The 23,191-nt window shown below is 44.7% G+C and overlaps 1 protein-coding gene across 7 annotated transcripts in view; it reads right to left on the bottom strand.

Moving 5' to 3' along the window:
• Positions 1-21,686, bottom strand: part of COL17A1 (collagen type XVII alpha 1 chain) — a 74,337-nt gene extending 52,651 nt beyond the window's left edge. For 3 of the 7 annotated variants that reach the window (XM_045022667.1, XM_045022673.1, XM_045022674.1), the window contains exons 1-4: positions 18,532-18,674; positions 17,702-17,910; positions 1,724-1,789; positions 373-417 (exon numbers count right to left, since the gene is read on the bottom strand). In XM_045022667.1, the coding sequence (XP_044878602.1) occupies positions 373-417; positions 1,724-1,778 (100 nt within the window). In that variant the 5' untranslated portion in view covers positions 1,779-1,789; positions 17,702-17,910; positions 18,532-18,674. Of the gene's footprint in view, positions 1-372; positions 418-1,723; positions 1,790-6,255; positions 6,320-17,701; positions 17,911-18,531; positions 18,675-21,650 lie in introns of those variants that run through there. The other 4 variants (XM_045022669.1, XM_045022672.1, XM_045022671.1 and 1 more) reach the window with 4 other exon arrangements.
• Positions 21,687-23,191: the final 1,505 nt, after the last annotated feature.

Below are 23,191 nucleotides of genomic sequence, written 5' to 3'. Positions count from 1 at the left end.
CTTTTTTGGGTGTCCTTAGTTTCCTATGGGCCTAACATTTCTCGGCCTCATCCCTGGGAGCCACTCCTGCTCTGGAACCCCGCACCCTGGCGTAATCCCTGGATAGATCTGGTCTAGGACCCTTCACAGACCATCCCTTGCTCCTTTCTTTCAAACTCAAATGGGCCCCCAAACCCTGTCTATTCTAATGATCAAGAAGCACTTTTTCTGGGAGGCAAGGGGTTCTCAGATCTGCACAGTGCTTCTCTGAGGCTGATGCACTGATACATGAGGACTTGTGAAAATCGCACCAACACGCATAAATTGCACGCATGTGCACACACACACACACACCGCTGAGGATGGACAGCACAATGTAAAATGTCTACTTACTTGGTGGTAAGGACGTCAGTCTTGTGGTTACTGACTCTGTAATAACTGGGGAAAGAAAACGGTGAGGTTATGGCCCTGAAATCTAGCCAAGCAAGGTGCAAGTTTTATTTCACGTCTATGGAATAATGGGACTTGAATAAAGAAAAAACTTTTAAGACCATAGAGCCAAATGGCTTTCCAGCTGGCTTTGTGGTAGCACACACTCTGTTTGTAGGCTTTGTTCTGGTGCTTGTCATTGCAGTAGCTGAGTTCCTCACAGACATTAATCAACTTGGCCTCACAACAACCCCTTGTGAAAAAGGGAAGGATTATTATGTTAATTTTACAGATATAGCACTGAAACATCTAAGCCTCAGATCACACAAAATGTCTGTGGCAGAATCAGCACTCAGGTCTCCAGAGTGGAGAGTGCCTCAACCACCAAGGCTATCTCTGTGGTGAATTATAAAGGGCCCTCTAAATGCTCTTGTAATGCCGGTAGACCCTGGTCGTCATCGGACGGGATCAAATCTGGGACCTTTGGAGCTTAACGCATGAGCCTCTACTGCATGGGCTAAAAGACACTTTTCTCTTAACCAAGGCTGTAGCCGACTCATCAATCTCTAGCTGGTCTCACTGCCACTAGAGGGGGACAGAGTGCCACACCAAGCATGCCTGGGTTACGTACTTCCCCTAGTTGAGGAAATGCATCCCGAGCTTCAGAGACTTCCCAGTTGATACCCTGGATAAGCCCTCACTTGTAATGCTGCTAGACCCCGGTCATTGTTGGCTGGGATCAAACCTGGGATCTCTGGAGCTTAACATACTAGCCTCTACTGCAGGGGTAGTCAACTATTTTTTTTCAAGGTCCAAAATTTCTTGGACAAGGTATAGTCAAGGTCCAGACTCCAGAGAAAATAATGAAAAAATAGTAATAACAATAATGGTAATAATAAGTAAATAAAAAGATTTCTGGATCCGTTCAAAAGCATCTGGAGGCCCAGATTTGGCCACGATCCATCTGTTGTCTACCCCATCTCTACTGCATAAGCTAAAAGTCACCTCTCTTTTAGCCAAGGGTGTGGCAGACTCATAAATCTCTAGCTGGTCTAGCTGCCACTAGAGGGGGACAGAGAGCCACACCAAACGGGCATGGGTTACACTCCAGAATGTACGATGTGGCCTCTGAGGAACTCATGCTGTTCCACATTGTGGGAAGATTCAGGCTTTGAGACCTGAGATAGCTGCACAATTCAATTCTGGATCTAGGTTCGAATTCTAACCCCCTCTAAAATTCAGGGTGTTTGGATCTGAGTTTTGTGGTTGGGTCCCATCTCTGACGATGAGATTTTGTTTTAAAAGCTTTTCTTACGTCTTTCGGTGACTTCTGTTCCATCCCGTTTGGTTTTCTTCGTTACTGAGTCCATACCATCACCACCTGAGGGGAAAGCACAGAGACCTCATTGAAAGGGACACTGTTTTGTAGTCGTTCAATATCAGCACTAGGACATGCTGTAGGTCAGGGGTCGGTAACCTTTCAGAAGTGTTGTGCCGAGTCTTCATTTATTCACTCTGATTTAAGGTTTTGCGTGCCAGTCATACATTTTTAATGTTTTTAGAAGGTCTCATTCTATAAGTCTATTATATATAACTAAACTATTGTTGTATGTAAAGTAAATAAGGTTTTTAAAATGTTTAAGAAAAATTTAAAATTAAATTAAAATGCAGAGCCCCCTGGACCAGTGGCCAGGACGCGGGCACTGTGAGTGCCACTGAAAATCAGCTTGCGTGCCGCCTTCGGCACACGTGCCATAAGTTGCCTACCCCTGCTGCAGGTAGAGGCCCGGTCATGCTATCAGCTGGCTGACAGCCCCAAATGTATCCAAGTGGGTGATGAAGCAGCAATGAATGGTTTGCTCAGACACTCAAAGGACCTTAGTGCAGACCACCCCATCTATTTCTTGGAAGGGTTGGAGCCTGAGTGGGGCTCTTTCCTTCTTCAAATCTCTGTTTCTTTTGTCACTACCTATGCCGCTTAGCGCTCAAGGACTTGCTGAGGGACTTTATTTGATGCGCTCACTCACCAGCTTACATCTTTGCCAGCTGAAGATTTTGCAGCCCATAATATTTAAAAGCCAGCATAATTCATTTTTTTCTCTTTGTTTTCTCACTTGTCACTCAATGTCTCCATAGAAAGGGGAAATTCTGGAGATATTAGATTTTTGTTAACTGCGCTATGGACCATGTACGATGTGGATCCACACTGTATAATACAGATCCACCCTGTACAGTTCATCCTATGTACAATGTAGATCCATCCATATGACCTTACAGAAATCCAGCCTCTGTCCATCACATGCATGGCTCTATGGATACACAGTGTAGGTCCAGTAATGTAGCCCATGAAGGACCCTATATAGAAGCACAGGGTATGTCCATATAAGTTATATCTATCCAGAGCCAGGCAGCATTGCAAGTATGTCCACCAAACTGATACCCATACAGCGCTGTGGCTCCCTAGATGTGCCTGTGTGGTCCCTATGAATGCATCCCATGTATCTTGGCGTCCAGTGGAAATTAATGGCATGAATTATTAAAGAGGGAGTTTAGTGGTATTTACAATTGCATGGCCTAAGGGTGAAAGAGTGGGGTTATTTTCTTCCTGCCCTATAGACAGTCTTTCAGTGTGTAAAGTGCCAGGGACATCTAATGGCTGGTCACTTTCGCCACAGAGAGATCATCACAGTCAGAGGGCATTCCAACTGGACCCCATGCTTTCCGCCCGTTTAACAGTGTCACATGAGTATTACTGGCTTGCTTGGCATCTTCCTCCCTCTGAAACAGTAGGAGCCTACAGTGTTCCAGCAAGCTCAGGGCTGACTCCAAGAGCCATCCCGGGCAGTTCACACACAACAAGCCCTGATGTTCCAGGAGGACACAGGGAAGGCACAGTGAGAAGGATAGAATGATAAAGCCAACAATAGAGATGCGAGTGAACTGGCTTGAAACATAGGGAGAGTTTAGATCTGGATCAAATCCAAATCTCATGACTTTAACGTATCTCTGTAATTGCTTATCTCCAGCCCTGTCTCTGAGGTAAGCTTAAATCAGGGGTTCTCAAACTGGAGGTCAAGACCCCTCAGGGGGTTGCGAGGTTATTACATGGGGGGGTCGTGAGCTGTCAGTCTCCACCCCAAACTCCGCTTTGCCTCCAGCATTTATAATGATGTTAAATATATAAAAAATTGTTTTTAATTTATAAGGGGGGTTGCACTCAGAGGCTTGCTATGTGAAAGGGGTCACCAGTACAAAAGTTTGAGAGCCACTGGCTTAAATCAAAACACAAGATCCAAACCCCAGCCCCACATATCTGCTCTGAGCAGGGTTAAAAACACAGGCCGCTGCAGAAGTTTTGTCTACCCTACTGATTCCACCCTTGTTACCACTGGAACTCGTTGCCAAATAGCTTAAGTGCAGAGACAGCTGTAGTCATTACTGAAATACCACCCCAACTTAATGCCTTGTATCCTTCTCTAGTCAAAAATATAATCCCAGGCAGCCATAGTACAGTCTGCCTAGGTTTCATAACACACCGGTACTACCAAGAATACTGCAGCTGGTAGGAAAACAAACATCAGCCGGGAGAAAAATCCCCCTGTGAGAAAGAACAATGCAGTTATTCAGTCCCAGTTTTACTCAGAAGAGATTTCACCGCGTCTGAGGAGCAGTCCCAAATGCTAAAAATGAAATTTTAATCTATGAAAAGCATGGCAGCCAAATCTGCAAGTGAACTCTCTCCACTGCTAACTCCATCTTATCTGAAGACTTGGACATATAGAAAGCACCATATTTAAGGGCTGATTCTGCACAAGATTTGGGCAAAATTCGACACCAAGATCACAGGTGTTTGATTTGAGCGAGAGCTCAGGATAAGGCCCTCAAGCACAGATGTGGTTCACTTTACAGTTTATGGGTTGGATTCTTCAGTGCCTTGCACATGGTGTCTTTACTTCCACCTTTGAAAAGCGAGGGTGAAACCCCACCACCCTGACAGGACAGCATGTTATCCTCATTTTGCATATATGTAAATGATGCCACCGTGCAAAAGACAGTGGAGAATCAGACACAATACCTGAAGGGAGAAGGTGCTGTAATGTCACTGACAAATTTCACCTTTCCCATTTGATATGGCTTGTCTTTAAATATCTCCTGCTAGGTACAAAACTGCCTAGGAAAACAGACAGGATGGGTTTAGAAAGGAAAATATCTATCAATCACTCTGATTAGAAACAGGGTAGTTATTCCTCTACCCTATACTTTATGTAATTGTTCAGAACAGATCTTAGGAAGGGCCGTACACAGCTCAATTTAAATGATAGCATGCTCATGGAGAATGTGCCCTCTTTCAATCATCAGTTAACCTGGGCCAGATTTTTAAAGCTGTTTAGGCACATACACCTCTACCCCAATATAACATGACCTGATATAACATGAATTCAGTTATAACGCGGTAAAGCAGTGCTCCAGGGGATCAAAGGAAGTTCAATATAATGCGGTTTCACCTATAACGCGGCAAGATTTTTTGGCTCCCGAGGACAGCGTTATATCGAGGTAGCGGTGTACCTCCCACTGAAATCCCCTTGTCTTCTTCTTTGTTCCTACATATAAACCCAACCAAACCATTGGCCTGATCCTGTCAACTGCAGTGGGCACACAACCCTTAGCAGGGAACCACTTCCTGGCTCCCATGGGAGTCACATGGGGCCAGTATCTCGCAGCATCAGGCCTCTTGTGTATCGTAGCTAGAGAAAGCTCAGGGGGATTTTGGTTTCTGCAAGCCCCTGTGACGTTAGTTTCAGTTTAGGGTATGGTGAAATAATTTTCCTCTATCGTCTAATTTAAACTATTTTGTCTCCAATGGAAATTTAATTTTGAAACAAGATATTTTTCACATGAAATGGAAATTTGTGCTACCAGATAAATAAAGATTCAGGCTGAGATTTCCAGCTGCCTGGGGAATTGGAAATCACCTACGTGGCTATGAATGACTCAGCCTCTGGTTCTAGATCTAGCAGGGGTACGGTGGAGGGGAATTAAAGGCAGTTCACATTTTCCCAGAAAGAAATGGATCTGGAATCTCAAAAGTTTGGCATTCTGTTCTAGAACCCAGGACATTCATTTTAGCACGTGCATACCTGTACTGACGTGAGCCATCCCACCACCACACTCAAGTCCTTACACAACAACTACATCCACGCCACACAACGGCTCACCACTCCCACTGAAATCACCAGGAGTTGAGACTTCAATGGGCTGACTCACATGAGTAAAATTACTCCCGTTAAGTTTAGTGGGATGGGGGCCTAGGTGTGGGAAAAAAGACTTCTTCCTTCTCCAGGGTGTGACTTACACCTCTCTGCACCAGGGAAGCCCTGGACCATTCACTACGAGGAGAGGCTGGTGTCTCCACCGCCCTCCTTCCTTTGAATTTCCACCAACACTTGCGGGTAGCTTTAAATGTCACTGCACTCAGCTCAGAGGGTGGAAGCTGTGGATGTGCTCTTTGAGCTCACTTCCTGGCTCGGCCAGCTTTCTGGCCAGCACCACTGACTTTTGGAGACTGTTGTCCCTGGCTTTGCAACACTTTAGCCTTTTCCACCACCCGTAAGCTGCCCCCGAGTTTAACAATGGCAGAAAACAACATAAACAGGGGGTAAGTTAGCCACCCCTCCTCTCAAGAATTGAGAACATTCTGCTTTAACACTGTACAGGTAAAATAAGGAGAACACATTAAAATATATCCTTGCAGATAACTCATAAATCCCTAATACCAGCTTTGACTGCAGGTGCATTTTGCTCCATATACCAGGTTTATCCCCTCCATAGTGGCACTAATACAATTACCAGCCCTCTCTCCAGCACAGCTACACAACTTGACCTTCAGTCGCTGCCAGCGCTGACTTCCTGCACCAACTCCTTCTGTCTGGATTCACATAAATATAGCTACGGGCGATGTCTGAGACAAAATGGAATAGCTCTGTTAAATCAGAGAAACCATCTGCAGCTATCTCTGAGCTACAAGAAGAGACTTGTGAAACATCATAGTTCTCACACAATGGCCCTAAGGATGCTTTGGCTTACGCTGGGGACTGAACTGGTCCCTAGCAGCCCCAGGGATCTGGCAAGTGAAGAAGAGACATGGGACTGGGAGTTCTCTCACTGGCTCTGTCATTGACTCACAGTATGAGCCCCATGCAAGACATTTCACCTCCGTGCATCTGTAAAAATGGGGATGTTGATAGTTGCCCACCTTTGTAAAATGCGTTGACATCAATGTATGGGTCCCATCATGTGAGCGGCTGAGTGCTCTCTGAGAGGCAACCCCTCAGCTCAATTTGATTTCAGTGGGAACGGAGGGTGGTCTACCTACTATATAGGGTATGTCTACATGGTAAAGAAAAACCCACGGCACTGAATCGCAGTCAATTGACCCAGGCTCAGGCTGCGGGGTTAAAAGTAACAGTGTAGACATTCCTGCTCAGGATGGAGCCACACTCCGAAACCCAGGGATCGGGGAGGGTTTCAGATAGGGGTGACCAGACGTCCCAATTTGTAGGTCTTTTTCTTATATAGGCTCCTATTACCCCCCACCCTCTGTCCCGATTTTTAACATTTGCTGTCTGGTCACCCTAGTTTCAGAGCCTGGGCTCTAGGCTAAGCAGGAACGTCTACACTGCTTTTTCCAGTCCCAAAGCCTGAGTCCTGGGAGGCCAGCTCAATTGACCTGGGCTCTGACTTGGTGCCACAGGTTTTTCTTTGCAGTGTAGATATAATCTTAGTGTGCAAACTATTATTATAATGGTTGAGCCATACTGGGTGTCCATGCAAATATATTGCAGATAATCACTCTCTCTCTCACACATTTTCTCTCTGATATTTTATATACAGTTTTATAAGCTATTTAACTGGTCTTTGTATGCGATGTACACTCATCAACGTCGGAAAAGTTCCACGGCAGCTGGCCCTTTATGCTTACTTTACAGTTCAAATGATAAAGCACCTAGGTATGTTCAGCCAATCTCAGGTGCCTTGATTAGATGGATATTCCAATCCCTCTGCTTATTTTAGGAACTAGATATTACTTGCATGCAACATTAACAATCATTGTCCCATACTTCTTGTCAACAGGGGAACATCTTAAGTTATTTTATATTTATGTAAGCATATTGTAATGGAAACAATTTAAAATAGCCATGGATGTTGCACATTCTGTTAATTCCTACACTGATCATTTCTGTTCTCACATCAGATATTATTGCATTCTCACGTCAGGTGGATGGAAACCATCTCATAAACTCATAGGCTTTAAGGTCAGAAGGGACCATTATGATCTTCTGGTCTGACCTCCTGCACAACACAGGCCACAGAATCTCACCCGCCCACTCCTGTAACAAACCCCTGACCTATGTCTGAGTTACTGAAGTCCTCAACTTGTGGTTTAAAGACTTCAAGGTGCAGAGAATCCTCCAGCAAGTGACCCGTGCCCCATGCTGAAAGGGAAGGTTGAATACCCCCAGGGCCTCTGCCAATCTGCCCTGGAGGAAAATTCCTTCCCAACCCCAAATATGGCGATCAGCTAAACCCTGAGCATGTGGGCAAGACTCACCAGCCAGGCACCCAGGAAAGAATTCTCTGTAGTAACTCAGATCCCACCCCTTCTAACATCCCATCACAGGCCACTGGGCGTATTTACTGCTAACAGTCAAAGATCAATTAATTGCCAGAATTAGGCTATCCCATCATACCATCTCTTCCATAAACTTATCAAGCTTAGTCTTGAAGCCAGATATGTCTTTTGCCTCCACTGCTCCCTGTGGAAGGCTATTCCAGAACTTCACTCCTTTGATGGTTGGAAACCTTTGTCTAATTTCAAGTCTAAACTTCCTGATGGCCAGTTTATATCCATTTATTCTTGTGTCCACATTGGTACTGAGCTTAAATAACTCCTCTCTCTCCTTGGTATTTATCCTTCTGATATATTTATAGAAAGCAATCATATCTCCCTTCAGTCTTCTATTGGTAAGGCTAAACAAGCCAACCTCTTTGAGTCTCCTTTCATAAACCAGGTTTTCCATTCCTCGGATTATCCTAGTAGCCCTTCTCTGTACCTGTTCCAGTTCGAATTCATCCTTCTTAAACATGGTCGACCAGAACTGCACACAGTATTCCAGACGAGGTCTCACTAGTGCCTTGTATAATGGTACTAATACCTCCTTATCTCTACTGGAAATACCTCGCCTGATGCATCCCAAGACCACATTAGCTTTTTTCACAGCCATATCACACTGGCGGTTCATAGTCATCCTGTGATCAACCAATACTCCAAGGTCCTTCTCCTCCTCTGTTACTTCCAAGTGATGCATCCCCAGTTTATAACAAAAAATCTTGTTATTAATCCCTAAATGCATGACCTTGCATTTTTCACTATTAAATTTCATTCTATTACTATTACTATCCTTTTAGCCCCACCTGTACTTCTTCTGCAATAATACACTCTCATCGAATGGTGAGATTAATGTTTAATGGAGCCAAAAACCTTTGATCCTATTCTATGTGAAGAATTTCACAAAACTCACTGATTGTGGATAAAATAGGCTGTGTAAACAACACTGAGGATTTCATTTAGAAACAAATGCCACTCCTTCCCTGATGTCTAACATGCTTTAAGGTGTTTCCTTACTGCGAGTCAAACCTTTTCAGGTTTCACTGTCCTTGGATTACTATCAGAACAAAACAGCAATATGCTTACCTTGACCCAACAGTCTAGGAATCTGACTATCCTATTCCGCTTTAAAAGCCATTCAATTTCAGTTGATTGTCAAGTCATTTTTTATCTCAATGATTCCAGGATCTGAGGCAGTATTTGTGTGTGGTCTGAAAACATCTGGCTAGTCTAAGTGGGAAAAGGATCATGAACTCTTGCCTTAGCTAATGGCATCCATTCGCGTGGAAGCATAATCCACTGCATAGTGTGTATTATACTTCCCCGTCTGTGCCTGATTTGCAGATAATGTGAGTATGCTGCTCAGGGTTTGGGGAATAAAATAAATATCCCAGCCTATATACTATGCTATCATTGAATTAAGTGAAATGCAGGTCAAATTCTTCTCTCAGTCATACCAGCATGAATCTAGAATAACTTTATTGACTTCAGCGAAGTTATTCTGCATTTACAGAAGTGCAAGATCAGAATCAGACCCTATGTGTGTTCTGTTTGCTTGTTGTATAGATTAATTTAAATGTTGATAATAATGGTGAATCGGAGGAGGTGCCTGACCAAGATTTAGATATGTTGTAAGGGTCAGATTCTTCACTAACACCCAGCAGCAGCCTTGTTGCAGTCAATGTGTGTTGTTTCTGATGGCAGGATTTGGGGCACTGCCTGGATTTTCTTTGCAGTGCATAATATGTCCACCTACTTGCATTGCTCAAAGAAAAACAGATCCAAAATTCAAAGCAAGAACATTTTGTTCTGCACAAGTCACTCATTCCTATTGTAAAGAGGGAGTTAAAAATTCCTGTGCAATAATACTTTGCACTCTCCAGCAGTGGATCCAAAAGTGGGTAATTGCTATAATCACCATTTTATAGATGGAGAAACCGAGACACAAAAAGGTGAAGTGACTTGCCACTGAGCATCAGTTTCAGAGACAGGAATAGAACACAGGACTCCTGACTCACAGAACCAGGCTCTAATCAGTAGATCATGCTGTGCAAAGGATTAAAAGTGATTGGTAAACAAACATTTGCTGATTTTCACTGAACTAACTTTAAAAAGTGCGATATAATTCTTGGCCTTGTAATTTTAAAAGCAAACAAACGTGTCCAAAAGTTCATGCTAAATGACTCACTACTGATAAATAACTCTGCTTTTCTAGAACTGTTTTATTTAAAGCAAAGTTGGAGTCTTCCAGAACAAAACACCACTTTAAAGTAGCACCTATTGCTGTCTGAACTGCAGATCAATGCACCTGGTGCCCTAGTATGCCCTGAACCAGATTCTTCATCCAGCACTAGAGTATATAGCCTGTCGTAATCCTCTGATGCATTTCAAGTATGTTCATTTTTTAAAGCAATCACAAAGCTCCTTGCATTTTGCAGTGTAGATAGTCTTTCTTCCAGATCCTAACACAGACCATCAATCTATGCACCATCCTATTTGGATAATGATTTCACAATTAATATTCAAAGAAAAATACCTATGTCTTGGTTTATATTTCCCACTTCTCAGCATCAACCATTTTCACTTAGCATCCATTTAAAAAGCAACCCTCTCTTGCAAATGTATAAACCAAAATAACCCAGAACATAAAGATTTGATAGTCTTTTTACATTGTATGTCCCATAGTAGAATGTACATTTCCTATATTTTACTTGAGAATACAGGTTTTTCCCTAGTAGGAATACAGGCTTCCCCCTAGAAAAAAAACAGGACACTTTATTTCTTCTTCTTTATGTTACTTACCTACGGTTCTTCAATTAAAGACTGGAAATCCCTCTTTCTCCTCAACTGTTTCCTTTCTATCAAAATTGGCCACCTACTCTTTATACCACATCCCTACAAAGGTGTGTTGAGTCTGAGTGATCCTCCAGGAATGTTCACTTCTTCTTGTAGTTAATGTATTCTATCCCGCTCCCCCTTGTCCGTTCCCATTTCTTTGCTCCCAAACAAGTCCTGACAAAGGTGTGTCGGTGGTTTCCTGCCTCGCTCCACCCTTCTAATTATCTGCCACTCAGCAAAAAAAAAAGTCTGCCTCCAGGAACCAAACTTTACTGAAGGCAAGAAAGCGTCTACCTACCTGCTTAGATAGATTAACCATTTAGATACATGGGGAATAAAGGCTGATGTCAGAGGAAATGTCCTATTATGGCTTTGCTTTCTCATACATGACCTACACATTTTAGGTGTGAATTTCATCTGCATTAGCTTTTTCTTACAGAAGGTTTGTAGAGTTCTAGCTGGCATCTCTGCATGGGTAACTGAGGCCAAATGTTATGCAACTTGTGTGCAATGGGCCAGATTCACAGCTAGTGGGTAAGTGGCATAGCTCCATTGAAGTCATTGGCCCCGTACTGTGTTTAAGCCACCACCAATATTTATGCAGTATTCAGGAGGCAGTTCTGATAATAGATAAGATGCACCAAAATGCATGAGGACAAACATCTCTGCCAGGTTCCACTTAGGCAACCCAACTGAGTGGGGGATTGGCACTGGTGCAATCGATAGAAGAACTCAACCCAGCATCTTTAGTTTTCCATTGACTTCAATGGAATTGCACCAGTGTAATGGAGAGGAGATTGGGATCCATTATGTTTGGTTCCTTACAGTAAATTTTCTGCAGTGCGTAGGATAGTGGTTGGGACACAGTGCTTCCCAGCCACCCCAAAAGCTATCTCATCTGCCTTCTGGCTGCAGAGAGCTGGGTGGAAATCTTTTTGGAGCTCATCAAGGCAGCTCCTAGATCATTCAGAATGGTGACTGCAGAGTATTACAAAGCACTCACCCTACCCCATGAGAAGCATGGCCAGTGCACAGGCCTGATAAACCGCATATAGTAATTAAATTAATTTAGGAGCCATAAGGCCTAATTCCTTGGGTCTGGCCAAACCACACTTAGCACAGGACCTGACGGGGGAAGGTACCTTACAGCCATCCGGTTCATTGCTCACTTTTATTGTCAAGCTGACTTTGATCCTGTTTCTTCGAACTTCTCATTCAGTGTCAGTCTCCAGCACAAGTTACAGGAGTGTGCTCTGACCACGCTCTGCTGCCCAGGGCGAGAGGGCCCAGCATACAGTGAGTTATTCCAGGGAGGGCTTCCCCCAGCCCCTCTGAGTCACTGGAGCTGCACAAAGGAACTGCATTGGAGTGGAAGGTCTGGGCCTTCATTTTAAAATTGTTCCAGGACTGGAATATCCCCCTCACTCCCCATAATCGTTATTTTCTACTTTTCATAAAAGAAATAAATTAAATGAGCAGCGATAAAAATCTTGCTAAACTAAGAAAACAAAAGTACATATTTTGGATCATCCGGTGAGGACAATGACTAAGAAACCGGATACGTGCTTCTTGGCAACAGACTGTTTGTGGAGCTAATTTGATGATTCATTTTGTCCATTTTTATTGAACTTCCAAAGGGTGTGTGTGGGGGGGAGGGGAGATAACATAGATTCCTTAAAAGGAAACAGAAAAAATTCACAGGTTGGAAACTGCTGAGTCAGGACTTAAAAGGGAAGATTTGGGGGGAATTGAGTGGCTGAGGTGGTGGGTAAAATTGTCATCTGAAGGCTATTTGATGGCCTTGGTGAAATAAATTGATGGTCTCAGTCCAGCACCTAGTGGACAGGCAGGTGTCCATTCATATCACTCATCACAAGGTCACGATAGGCACAAGGTCCTGATTTACAGAGGGGCTGAGTATTCACATTTCCAGCTAAAGTAAATGGGAACTACAGGTAATCAGCACTGCTGAAAATCAGGGCCTAACTGCCTCCCAGTTTGACTGCCTTAGCAGAGAGCCCATGGACTAAGTGGGTCCTGAAGGCTGAACTCAGCTGTCACCCTATACAGGTGGTCCCTTTGGGATAAGGAAAAGAGACATTTGTATTGGAGTGGGGGAGCAACTTGCATTCAGTAACTGAGATCTGTTCACGATGTGATTATAACAACGTGGGACATTTCTGAAGTTTGCTTCCTGGAATGTGTTCCATGTTAGCTTTTTCTGGGTGCCATAATTGATGGAGCTGCACAAACATAAACCAAAAAGATAGGAAAGACTGAGATCTAGTAATGCCCACCCCTTGCCCTTGCAATAGCAGGAAATTGGGTGTACCTGTTTCTAACAGGTATCTCTCACTCATTGGTCCATAGTACAGAAAAAAAATGGCGCTGACAATTTACCCTGGGGAAATTCCAGTTAATCTGTGTCTTTGTCCTTGAATAGTCCAACAGTAGCCTCTAAACATTCCCTTTCTTTGAGCCATTTTCACAGATCCACTCGACGCAGAGAAAGATGAGATGGAAAGGAGAAGACTGTGCTCCAATATGAACAGTTTCTGGCTGTGGTGGATGCAAATAAAGCTTTCTTCTCCCCTGAGTGCAATCTCCAATTTAAAGACTTGCCTCTCCAGACTGGAAAACCCAGTGGAGGGACTTTGGGTCTGTCATTGAGGGAGACTTTCCATGCATCCTTTTGGGAGGGCAAGATGCCAGAATCTCTCAAATGAGGGCCTGCTAGATCCATGCTCAAGAAGCACTTGTCAGTGCTGACAATCTCACCCATTACTGGCCCATCTCTAACCATTCTGTTGTGGGGAGAATTACTGAGGAAGTTATGGGCAAAGCAGCTCTAGCACTATCCTCAGATTTCCTTTTCTGCTTTCGCTCTGGTGTCAGACCTGGGTGTGGAACAGAGATTGCACTAGACTTGTTGTTCTCTGATCTCCCTATATGGCTGGACAAAGCTCAAGCATCTGTTGATTCTTTTAGCTCCCTCAGCTGCGTTGATCCCATTGACTATGTGGTGTCAATAGGTTTGCAGAGAAACCTGGCAGGGATAGATGGAATCACTCCTGAGAGGCTCTTTTTATTTCTGAAAGCATCTACGGGGTTGTCTTATTGCTCATCTGCTCCCAGAGTCTCTCAATAGGGGGTAAATATTCCAGGGTTCTGTTCTGTCCCTGTTCAATGTGCCACCGGGGAGATAGAAAGGTGTCTGGGGTCCCAGTGCCCCTGATGACACTCTGGCCTTTCAGCTTTCCCAGCACCTGGCCAAAACTGGGGCTTAGATGAGTGTTAATTGGTTGAAGATCATTTCAGATAAAACACAGGTGAAGCTAATGGGATGAATGAAACAAGCAGAGATGACATCGACTCCTTTGATGGTGGGAGCACACCTGCCTTTTGTTAATCAGGTTCACAATCTAGGGGTTCTACTGGGTCCTCCGCTGAACTTGTTGACTAGATTGCAGCAGAAGCCAAAGACTCATGCTAGCAGCTGAGGACTACAGGGTATGTATGTGACATCACAGCTGGGGTTGGCAGGGATGTGACATAGGAACCACTATGGCAGCCCTATGCTTCGTGCGGGCTCCCCTACACAGGGTGGCAGGATACACTGGCTTGGATGTTTTAGGTCACTGGAGTAGTGGTGAAGCAACTGGGACAGGGCCTGTAATCTGGCTCTACGTCAGATGCACGAATATATTGGAAATATAAATCAATGAGCACATAAGGAGTACGAAGCCTACCGCTGAATTAGAATAATTCACACAACGCACAGTCAATCTTCACACAACGCACAGTCAACCTGTGGAACTCTTTGCCAGAGGATGTTGTGAAGTCCAAGACTATAACAGGGTTAAAAAAAAACTAGATAAGTTCCTGGAGGATAGGTCCATCAATGGCTATTAGCCAGCATAGACATGGATGGTGTCCCTAGCCTCTGTTTGCCAGAAGCTGGGAATGAGCGACAAGGGATGGATCACTTGATGATTCGCTGTTCCGTTCACTCCCTCTGGGGCATCTGGCATTGGCCACTGTTGGAAGACAGATACTGGGCTAGATGGACCTTTGGTCTGACCCAGTATGGCCGTTCTTGTGTTCTTATGTTAATAAAATAAGTGTGTCACGCTGCATCTATTGTGAGTACAGATGTGGCAAGAGTCAATGGAGCTACAGCAATTTATATCCTGCACCGAAAAGGATGTTATCGTCACATATGGTAAACTCACGACGATATCTGTAAATGGGCTTCGATACTTTGCTAGGGCATGCCTATATCCTTTTTCTCCCTACACAATGTGTGCTCAAAGATAAATCACTTACACTGAACTAACTGGTCTGGTCACAGTGTGCTGTTGGCTCTCTTCTCATAACTTAAAGAAAACATGGTACATTCATATGCTGGAAATGTGCCTGGGAGCCAAATATTATTGTTGTCCTCAACTTGAAAGAGAGATGTGTATCACATGATGAAGATGTAATGTTTGCAGAAAAATGTTCAGGCAATTCTGCTCCTATTGACATATTTCCATGGGGTTTGTGGCCAGTGACTCAGACTTGATTTTGGTTATAACATTGCATGTCCACACAAAGACTGTTAACAAAAGGAGAAGATGACCACACCTATCTCTGTTAGCAACTGCAGCTCCTAAAGTACCTCTGCTTTGCACATTCAAGCCATGGCAGCAGCTTAACCAATCAGACCTCACTCACTTATTCACGCATTGACTCAATGCCTGAAGTCCACATCTTATGCATCACTTGAGAAATTCATCATGAATAACCCAAGGCATGACAGGAAGCCTGTAGGTGACTAGCCATTGCCTTTGGGGTACCTGGAGGGGAACACCTCCACACACAGGGCCAGGATACAAGAACAACACTATTCACTCAGTGAAGCTGTGGGCTGCCAAAGCACTCCACAACGTCAGCCTTCAAGAATGGGAATTCTGCCTATCTTCTTTCTATGTTCATTTCTTATAGAATGTAAGATCCTTGCTCTTTTCTGGGTTGTGTTTGTACAGCACCTAGCAAAAAGGGCTCCCGGTCCATGATTGGGGCTCCTAATTGCCACTGCAATACCAATAAATAATAATACAGCTACATACCCTGGTTGGAGACCATTGGTACTAGTGCAATACAAATATATAATAAATAATAATAATAATAGACAATTTATCTGTAGTTATTCCTTGGCTGGGGAAAGATGCTTTGGCTACTGAAGTGCTGCACAGTGTCTCATAGCTACAGGACTGGTTCTAATAATATGAGCCTTTGTGATGGAGACAAAATAGATCTGTGCCTCTTTTGGTGCCCTTTGTTCTCTGTGCCTCTGCTGGCACATTTATGCCCTGACAGGTGTCAGGTTGCATGCTGGGATTTGACTGTCAGAGCCAGAAGTCATCACCTGTGCCATCGTTGCCTAGTGTGGCATATAGTTTCAATTGTTAATTATTTCTGAACTACTCAGTGAACTAAGCATGTGGGGCAAACAGTATTTTCCTCATGACCTCAGACATTCCTAATGATGTTCCAATCTTCCACTGGGAGTTTGGTGATTAGAAACCTGCCACTGCAGCCCAGTGAATCACAGAAGCTGCCTGGGGATGCATCAGTGAAGCCAATGAATCTCTGCTGGGTCTCTGTAATGAAGTGCTGTGGGTAAAGGTTGAGATTAACTTTCCTTCTTTTCACTGCAGGGCATGAGTGATAAGTAGCTGCCCTCACCTTGTCTTCGTGTTAAATGAGCCCCCTGAAACATGTGTTGAATGCATATAACTTTTATCAGTCACTTATAGCTGAGACATTGATCTGATGCCATTAGTTACATGTGATGGTCAAAAGCTACCTAATGGAACTGGTCAAAGAGTGAAAAAATGGACCCAGCAATGTTTCCATGAATTAAAGTACATGTCTGGTTCAAGGGGGTCACATAACTCATTTTCATTAGCATTTAGACAACTTCTGGTAATTTGCTAAAATTCCTGTGAATCCCAAAAGTTTCACAAATTTTAGCACAAGTTGTTATTCAAAAATTTGTACCAGAAAGTGATTCTCCTGTTTAAAATGTTTCAGTCATCCAGTCGGTGGTCAGAATCAATACCATGTGACTTAGGCAACCAACTTGCACAACACAAATAAAAATAGTGAATGGAGAACACTCAAAGTGAGCAGTTTGCAAAGAACCTGCAGTCTGAAAAATTGTTCATACAAAGCCTTAGGTGAGCACTTACAAGTAACTAACAAGACTGAAGCAAATCAGAATCAGTTTGTCAATGGTTCACTAGCTGCAAAAGGGCCAAAATTCACAGCAAATATTGGTAACGAACAATTAACCAGCTCTGCTGTCTACCTAGCCACATGCTGCAAGTCTTACAGTTGTTAAAAAAATCATTACGGAGACTATGCAATGGATAGGCCAATCCCAACAAGATGAGCTGGACAGCAGCCTGAGAAGGTACATCCCTTAGCCCTGGTCTACACTGGGCGGGGGCGGGGATCAGGGCCAGTGCAACCCATTAGGTGACCTAGGCGGTCGCCTAAGGCACTAACATTTGGGGGGCGGCGACCGCGGCGGCTGGATCTTCGGCCGCCTCGGCCATCATTGGTATTTTGGGGGCAGGACCTTCCGCTGCCTCAGTAGGGGGCACCATTTCGGGGGCGGGACCTTCTGCCGCCTAGGGCGCCAAAAAATCTGGCAGCACTCCTGGAGAGGATCAATCTAAGTTATGCAACTTCAGCTACGTAAATAACATAGCTGAAGTCAACGTGCTTAGATTGACTTACCGTGGTGTCTTCACTGCAGTGAGTTGACTGCTGCCACTCCCCCATCGACTGCCTGTGCCTCTCGCGGCGGTGGAGTACAGGAGTTGATGATAAAGAGCTTGGGGGTCGATTTAACGCATCTAGACTAGACATGATAAATCGATCCCCGCTGGATCGATCACTGCCCGCCGATCCGGCAGGTAGTGTAGACATACCCTTAGAATGGTTCCCTGGAAAATAAGATAGAGAGTGTTTGAGATTTAAAGAAATCTCCAGGGTTACACCACCATCAGAAAACAATAAAAATCCACATTGGTGGGACACCCTCCATGGAAAATTTGTGCCAAAGCTAAATACACTCATTCAGTGGCTATGCACCTCCTGCGTTCTGACGGGGATTCTCGTTGGCAGGATGGGAAATGCACGGGAGGAGAGGAGTTGTCTTTTTACATGGAATCATGACATTAGGTGGAAGGTATCACGGAGAATTATTTTTTTAAACTCCCCTTCTCCATTAATAACATGGATTCTTTTCTAGAATTGATGGGTTTTCAAAAGATTTTAGAAGCGCAGGTCCCACTGACATTCAATCATTTAGGCACATTTGAAAATTGCACCCAACATCTTTAATCCAAGATTAACTCTTTGAGGTACTTGTGCATTGAGAATGAAATTCACCCCAGTGAAAAGGGCCCGTGCAAGACCCTGCACACCAAATAAGGGACAAAGCCTATACCCCATGTCCGGTCTCGGTAAGTTGACTAGACACAGGGAATCCACCGGGGCAAGGGAGGAGGATTCTCCCTATAAGGCATTTTTAAAGTGCAAAATAAGTAATAGCTGCTCCATACCTACCACTCCAGCCTTAGAGCTGAGGCAGCCTTCAAAGGAAGGCCAATAGTAAGTGGATCTGTATTATGGCAGATCCATCATCTCCGTCCCACTCCCAGCCTCTCCTTGTCCCCACCACAGCCTCTGAAGAGCCATACTTGATACAGTGCTCACCTCCATGCACTGCCTCTCCTAAACTTACTGTTGTGTATTTGGTTGTCATGGTTTTTGTTCCTATGGCAACTGAGTTAGATTATTAGGGGATAGCCCAGCCGGTTTCGGCTGGTTGGGTGAGCTCTGTGTCTGTAAATAAAATGGTAGTTTTGTTAGCTGTCTGCTGTCTGGCCTCAAATGATTTCTTCCTAAACCGGCTGCCCCCAAGGATACAACAAGTGGCGACGAGGGTGGGATCCTGGTGCTGCTCCAGTAACAGAAGGAAGTAGAAGTCAAGGTAAAGAACAAACAAACAAAAAAGCTGCTTGTTTGCACTGACTGTGAAAGTGAAACTAAAAATCATGGCTACTCTGACCAGGCCACTGGAACCTTTTGATGAGAATATAGAGCAGTGGCATGTGTATACTGAGCGTTTTGAGCTTTTTGTTATTGCAAATGACATTACAGAAGTGAAGAAGGTGCCAATATTCTTAAGTGTTGTAGGGGCTAAAACCTACTCCCTGCTACGCAGCTTATTACACCCTGTTAAGCCAGTGACTAAATCTTACAGTGACATTATGGAAATCCCGTGGTCCCATTTTTCCCCAAAACCACTGGTAATTGCTGAAAGATATAGGTTCCACAAAAGAGACCAAAAGGAAGATGAAACAGTTGTACAATTTGTAGCAATTTTAAAAAAGCTAGCAGAACACTGTGAATTTAAAGAGATGTTAAATGATGCCCTGCATGACAGGTTAGTGTGTGGCCTCTACAGTGAAGCTTTACAGAAGCGCCTACTGAGAGAGGCTCAGCTTACCTTACAGAAGGCTGTTGATATTGCTGTCTCCATGGAACTGGCTACAAGGGAGGCGCAATACATCGGTGCATCCCCTAGGGTGCAAAAAGTGTCACAAGAACCGACCCACAAAACTGTGCAGAGTCAGGAATGTTACCGCTGTGGTAAGCCGGGTCACCAGGCATCAGAATGCTGGTGTAAGGACCTGGTGTGTCGACACTGTGGCAAAAAGGGACACACTGAGTGTGCCTGTAAACAAAAGAAAAAGAGGCCTGTGGTCTGGCCAACAAAAAGAGGAACCCTGCATATCCTAGAGCAGACCCAGGATGATCAAAGTGACACCTCATCACAAGAGGAAGTGCCACTGCATGTTTTGTCTTTGGCAATGGGCTCACATGAATACTGGGTAACCCCGTTGTTGGATGGCAAACCTATACGCATGGAACTGGACACCGCTGCAGCCGTCTCGCTGGTCTCCGAGACTGTGTATAAAGAAAAGCTACAGCATCTTCCGCTTAAGGCAACAAAAACTGTTCTGAAGACGTATACGGGAGAAGCTGTGCCCATGTTGGGCACTATTGATGTTAAGGTGGAGCTCAATGAACAGGCTGCTAAATTGCCACTGATTGTGGTGAGAGGTAACTACCCAGCCTTAATGGGTAGGTCTTGGCTTGGGAAGATTCAACTGAACTGGGCAGAAGTGCACCGGATGACTAAAGAAGAAACCAGTCTAACCCCTATACTAAGGAAACATGCTGCTGTTTTTGGAGATGATTTGGGAAGTATGAAGGGAATCACTGTGACATTGAACATTAAACCTGACAGTCCACCAAAATATCTGAAACCCAAACTGTGCCATATGCCATCAGGCCAAAAGTTGAAGCAGACCTGGAGCGCCTGGTCACCAATGGAGTCCTAATACCAGTTACCCATAGCTCATGGGCCACTCCTATCGTTCCAATAATGAAGAAAGATGGCTCTCTCCGGATTTGCGGTGATTTTAAAGTCACTGTCAACCCAGTGTTGTGTGCAGAGCAATACCCGCTTCCCCGCATCGATGACCTCTTCGCAGGCCTGGCTGGGGGACAAAAGTTCAGTAAGATTGATCTGAGTCAAGCATATTTACAGATGCACGTCGATGAAAAGTCCCAAGAGCTGTTGACTATTGTGACTCATAAGGGGCTTTATCAATACTGTCGCCTACCCTTCGGAATAACGTCTGCTCCTGCCCTGTTCCAGAGGGCTATGGACCAGAGCTTGTCAGGAGTTCAGTGCTATCTGGATGATATCCTGGTCACTGGAAGAAATGAAGAGGATCACTTAAAGAATTTAGAGGCTACCCTACAAAGACTGGAGGAGTATGGCCTACGAGTTCGCAAAGACAAGTGTGAATTCTTCAAGCCCTCTGTTGAATATTTGGGACACATCATTGATTCTGCAGGTCTTCATAAGGCCCCTGCAAAAGTTAAAGCTATTGTGGAGGCTCCCCCACCTCGAAATGTAAGCCAGCTGCGCTCGTTTCTAGGACTACTGAACTATTATGGAAAGTTCATCTCACAGTTAGCCACACTGCTAAAACCACTTCATGAGCTCCTTGGGCAGAACAAGGCCTGGAAGTGGACTGAAGCCTGTGATGTTGCATTTAACAAAGCTAAGGATGCATTGCTAAATTCTGAAGTTCTAACACACTTTGATCCATCCTTACCCCTACAATTGGCGTGCGATGCCTCCCCTTATGGAGTGGGAGCAGTTGTGTCACACATTATGCCTTCGGGAGAAGAGAGACCTATTGCTTTTGCTTCACGCACTCTAAGCAAAGCAGAAACTAACTATGCCCAAATCGAACGTGAGGCATTAGGAATTGTTTTTGGAATTCGGAAGTTTCATCAGTACCTGTTTGGGTGAAAGTTTACTCTTCTCACAGACCATCGACCTCTGACGTCAATTTTTGGACCCTACACAGTCATTCCCCCATTAGCTGCTAGTCGTATGCAACGTTGGGCATTGTTACTTTCAGCACACACATATGAAATCAAATATCGGAAATCCACTCTGCATGGCAATGCAGATGGCCTCTCAAGGTTGCCTTTGCCGGTCAAACATCAAGATAGTGCCCAAAAGGAAATCTTCTACTTTGAACAGGTAGAGAATACACGCATCACTGCTACTCAGATAAAGAAGGCAACTCACGTTGACCCAGTATTGTCCCAAGTTATGGACCTGGTGATGCATGGAAAATCTCGACAAACCTCTCCGGTCTCACCCGACCTTGTTACCTACATGTCCAGGAGGACAGAGTTATCGGTCCAATCTGGTTGTTTGTTGTGGGGGAGACGTGTCATTATTACACCACCACTGAGATCACAGATGTTAGAACAGCTACATTCCGGTCACTGTGGAATAGTGCGCATGAAGGAAATTGCACCAAGTTATTTTTGGTGGCCTGGGTTGGACAGTGCTATTGAAGAGAAGGCAAAAGCTTGTATGTCATGTCAGGGTGTGAGGAATGCACCCCAGTGGGCACCCCTACACCCATGGGACTGGCCTGAAAACCCATGGCAACGTATTCACATTGACTTCGCTGGCCCCCTTGAAGGAAGCATGTTCTTGGTGGCAGTAGATGCCCATTCTAAATGGCCAGAAGTCTCTATAATGCAGTCCACTACTGCAGAGAGTACTATCCAAAAACTACGAGGACTCTTTAGTCGTTTTGGTCTGCCAGAACAACTTGTGAGCGACAACGGACCCCAGTTCGTCTCTCAGGAGTTTCAAAATTTTATGAAGGCAAATGGGATACACCACATCACGTCAGCACCATGTCATCCATCCACCAACGGATTAGCTGAAAGTTTTGTGCAGACAATGAAACATGCTTTGAAATCAGCAAGGGGACAACACTCCATTCAAAAGCATCTGGATACCTTCTTACTTTCCTACAGAAACACACCTCATGCTACGACCAAGGCATCTCCGGCCTTTCTAATGATGGGACGACAGCTGCGCACTTGCTTTGATCTGCTGAAACCTTCTGAACCCCGACAAATTGTGCAACATCAGCAGCAAAATCAAGTTATCAGACGGGCACCCAGAGCAAAAGAGCGAACCTTTAGCCCGGGACAGCCAGTTTTGGCTCGGAATTATACTTCCAGAGCTAAATGGGTCCCTGCCACAATCATCACTCAAACAGGACCTGTTTCCTACACAGTCTGGACTGCAGAGAATCTTACCTGGCGGCGATATGTAGATCAGCTGTTGCCAGGTCATGCCAGTCCTCAGGACACATCTGCAGTTGAGGGTTCTGACTTCACCACTTCTGGTGAGACACCGAATCACAAATCACCTGTTTCTGACTGTTCTCCTCCATTACTGCCGGCAGCTGAGATACCCCTTTGCCCAGCACGAGCTGATACCACCTCCACACCTGTTCGTGCTGCGGACCCAGAGCCCATGGTACTTTCGGGTGCAACAACACCAGAAGTTCGCCGTAATCCACCTAGAGACAGAAGGCCTCCTCATCGGCTGGATCTTTAGCTAGGGCGAACCCACGGTTATGGGGCAAAATAATCCCCAGGGTTTAACCGGGAATGGAGGCAGTCTACCCTCCTTCTCTAGTCTAGTGTGTGTTTTATTTAGGGGATGTTCTTATTAGGGGGGGAGGAATATGTTGTGTATTTGGTTGTCATGGTTTTTGTTCCTATGGCAACTGAGTTAGATTATTAGGGGATAGCCCA

The sequence above is a fragment of the Mauremys mutica genome, chromosome 7 (assembly GCF_020497125.1).
Source record: "Mauremys mutica isolate MM-2020 ecotype Southern chromosome 7, ASM2049712v1, whole genome shotgun sequence".
NCBI classification, from domain to species: Eukaryota; Metazoa; Chordata; order Testudines; family Geoemydidae; genus Mauremys; species Mauremys mutica.
This window is presented reverse-complemented; position numbering and strand designations above follow the sequence as displayed.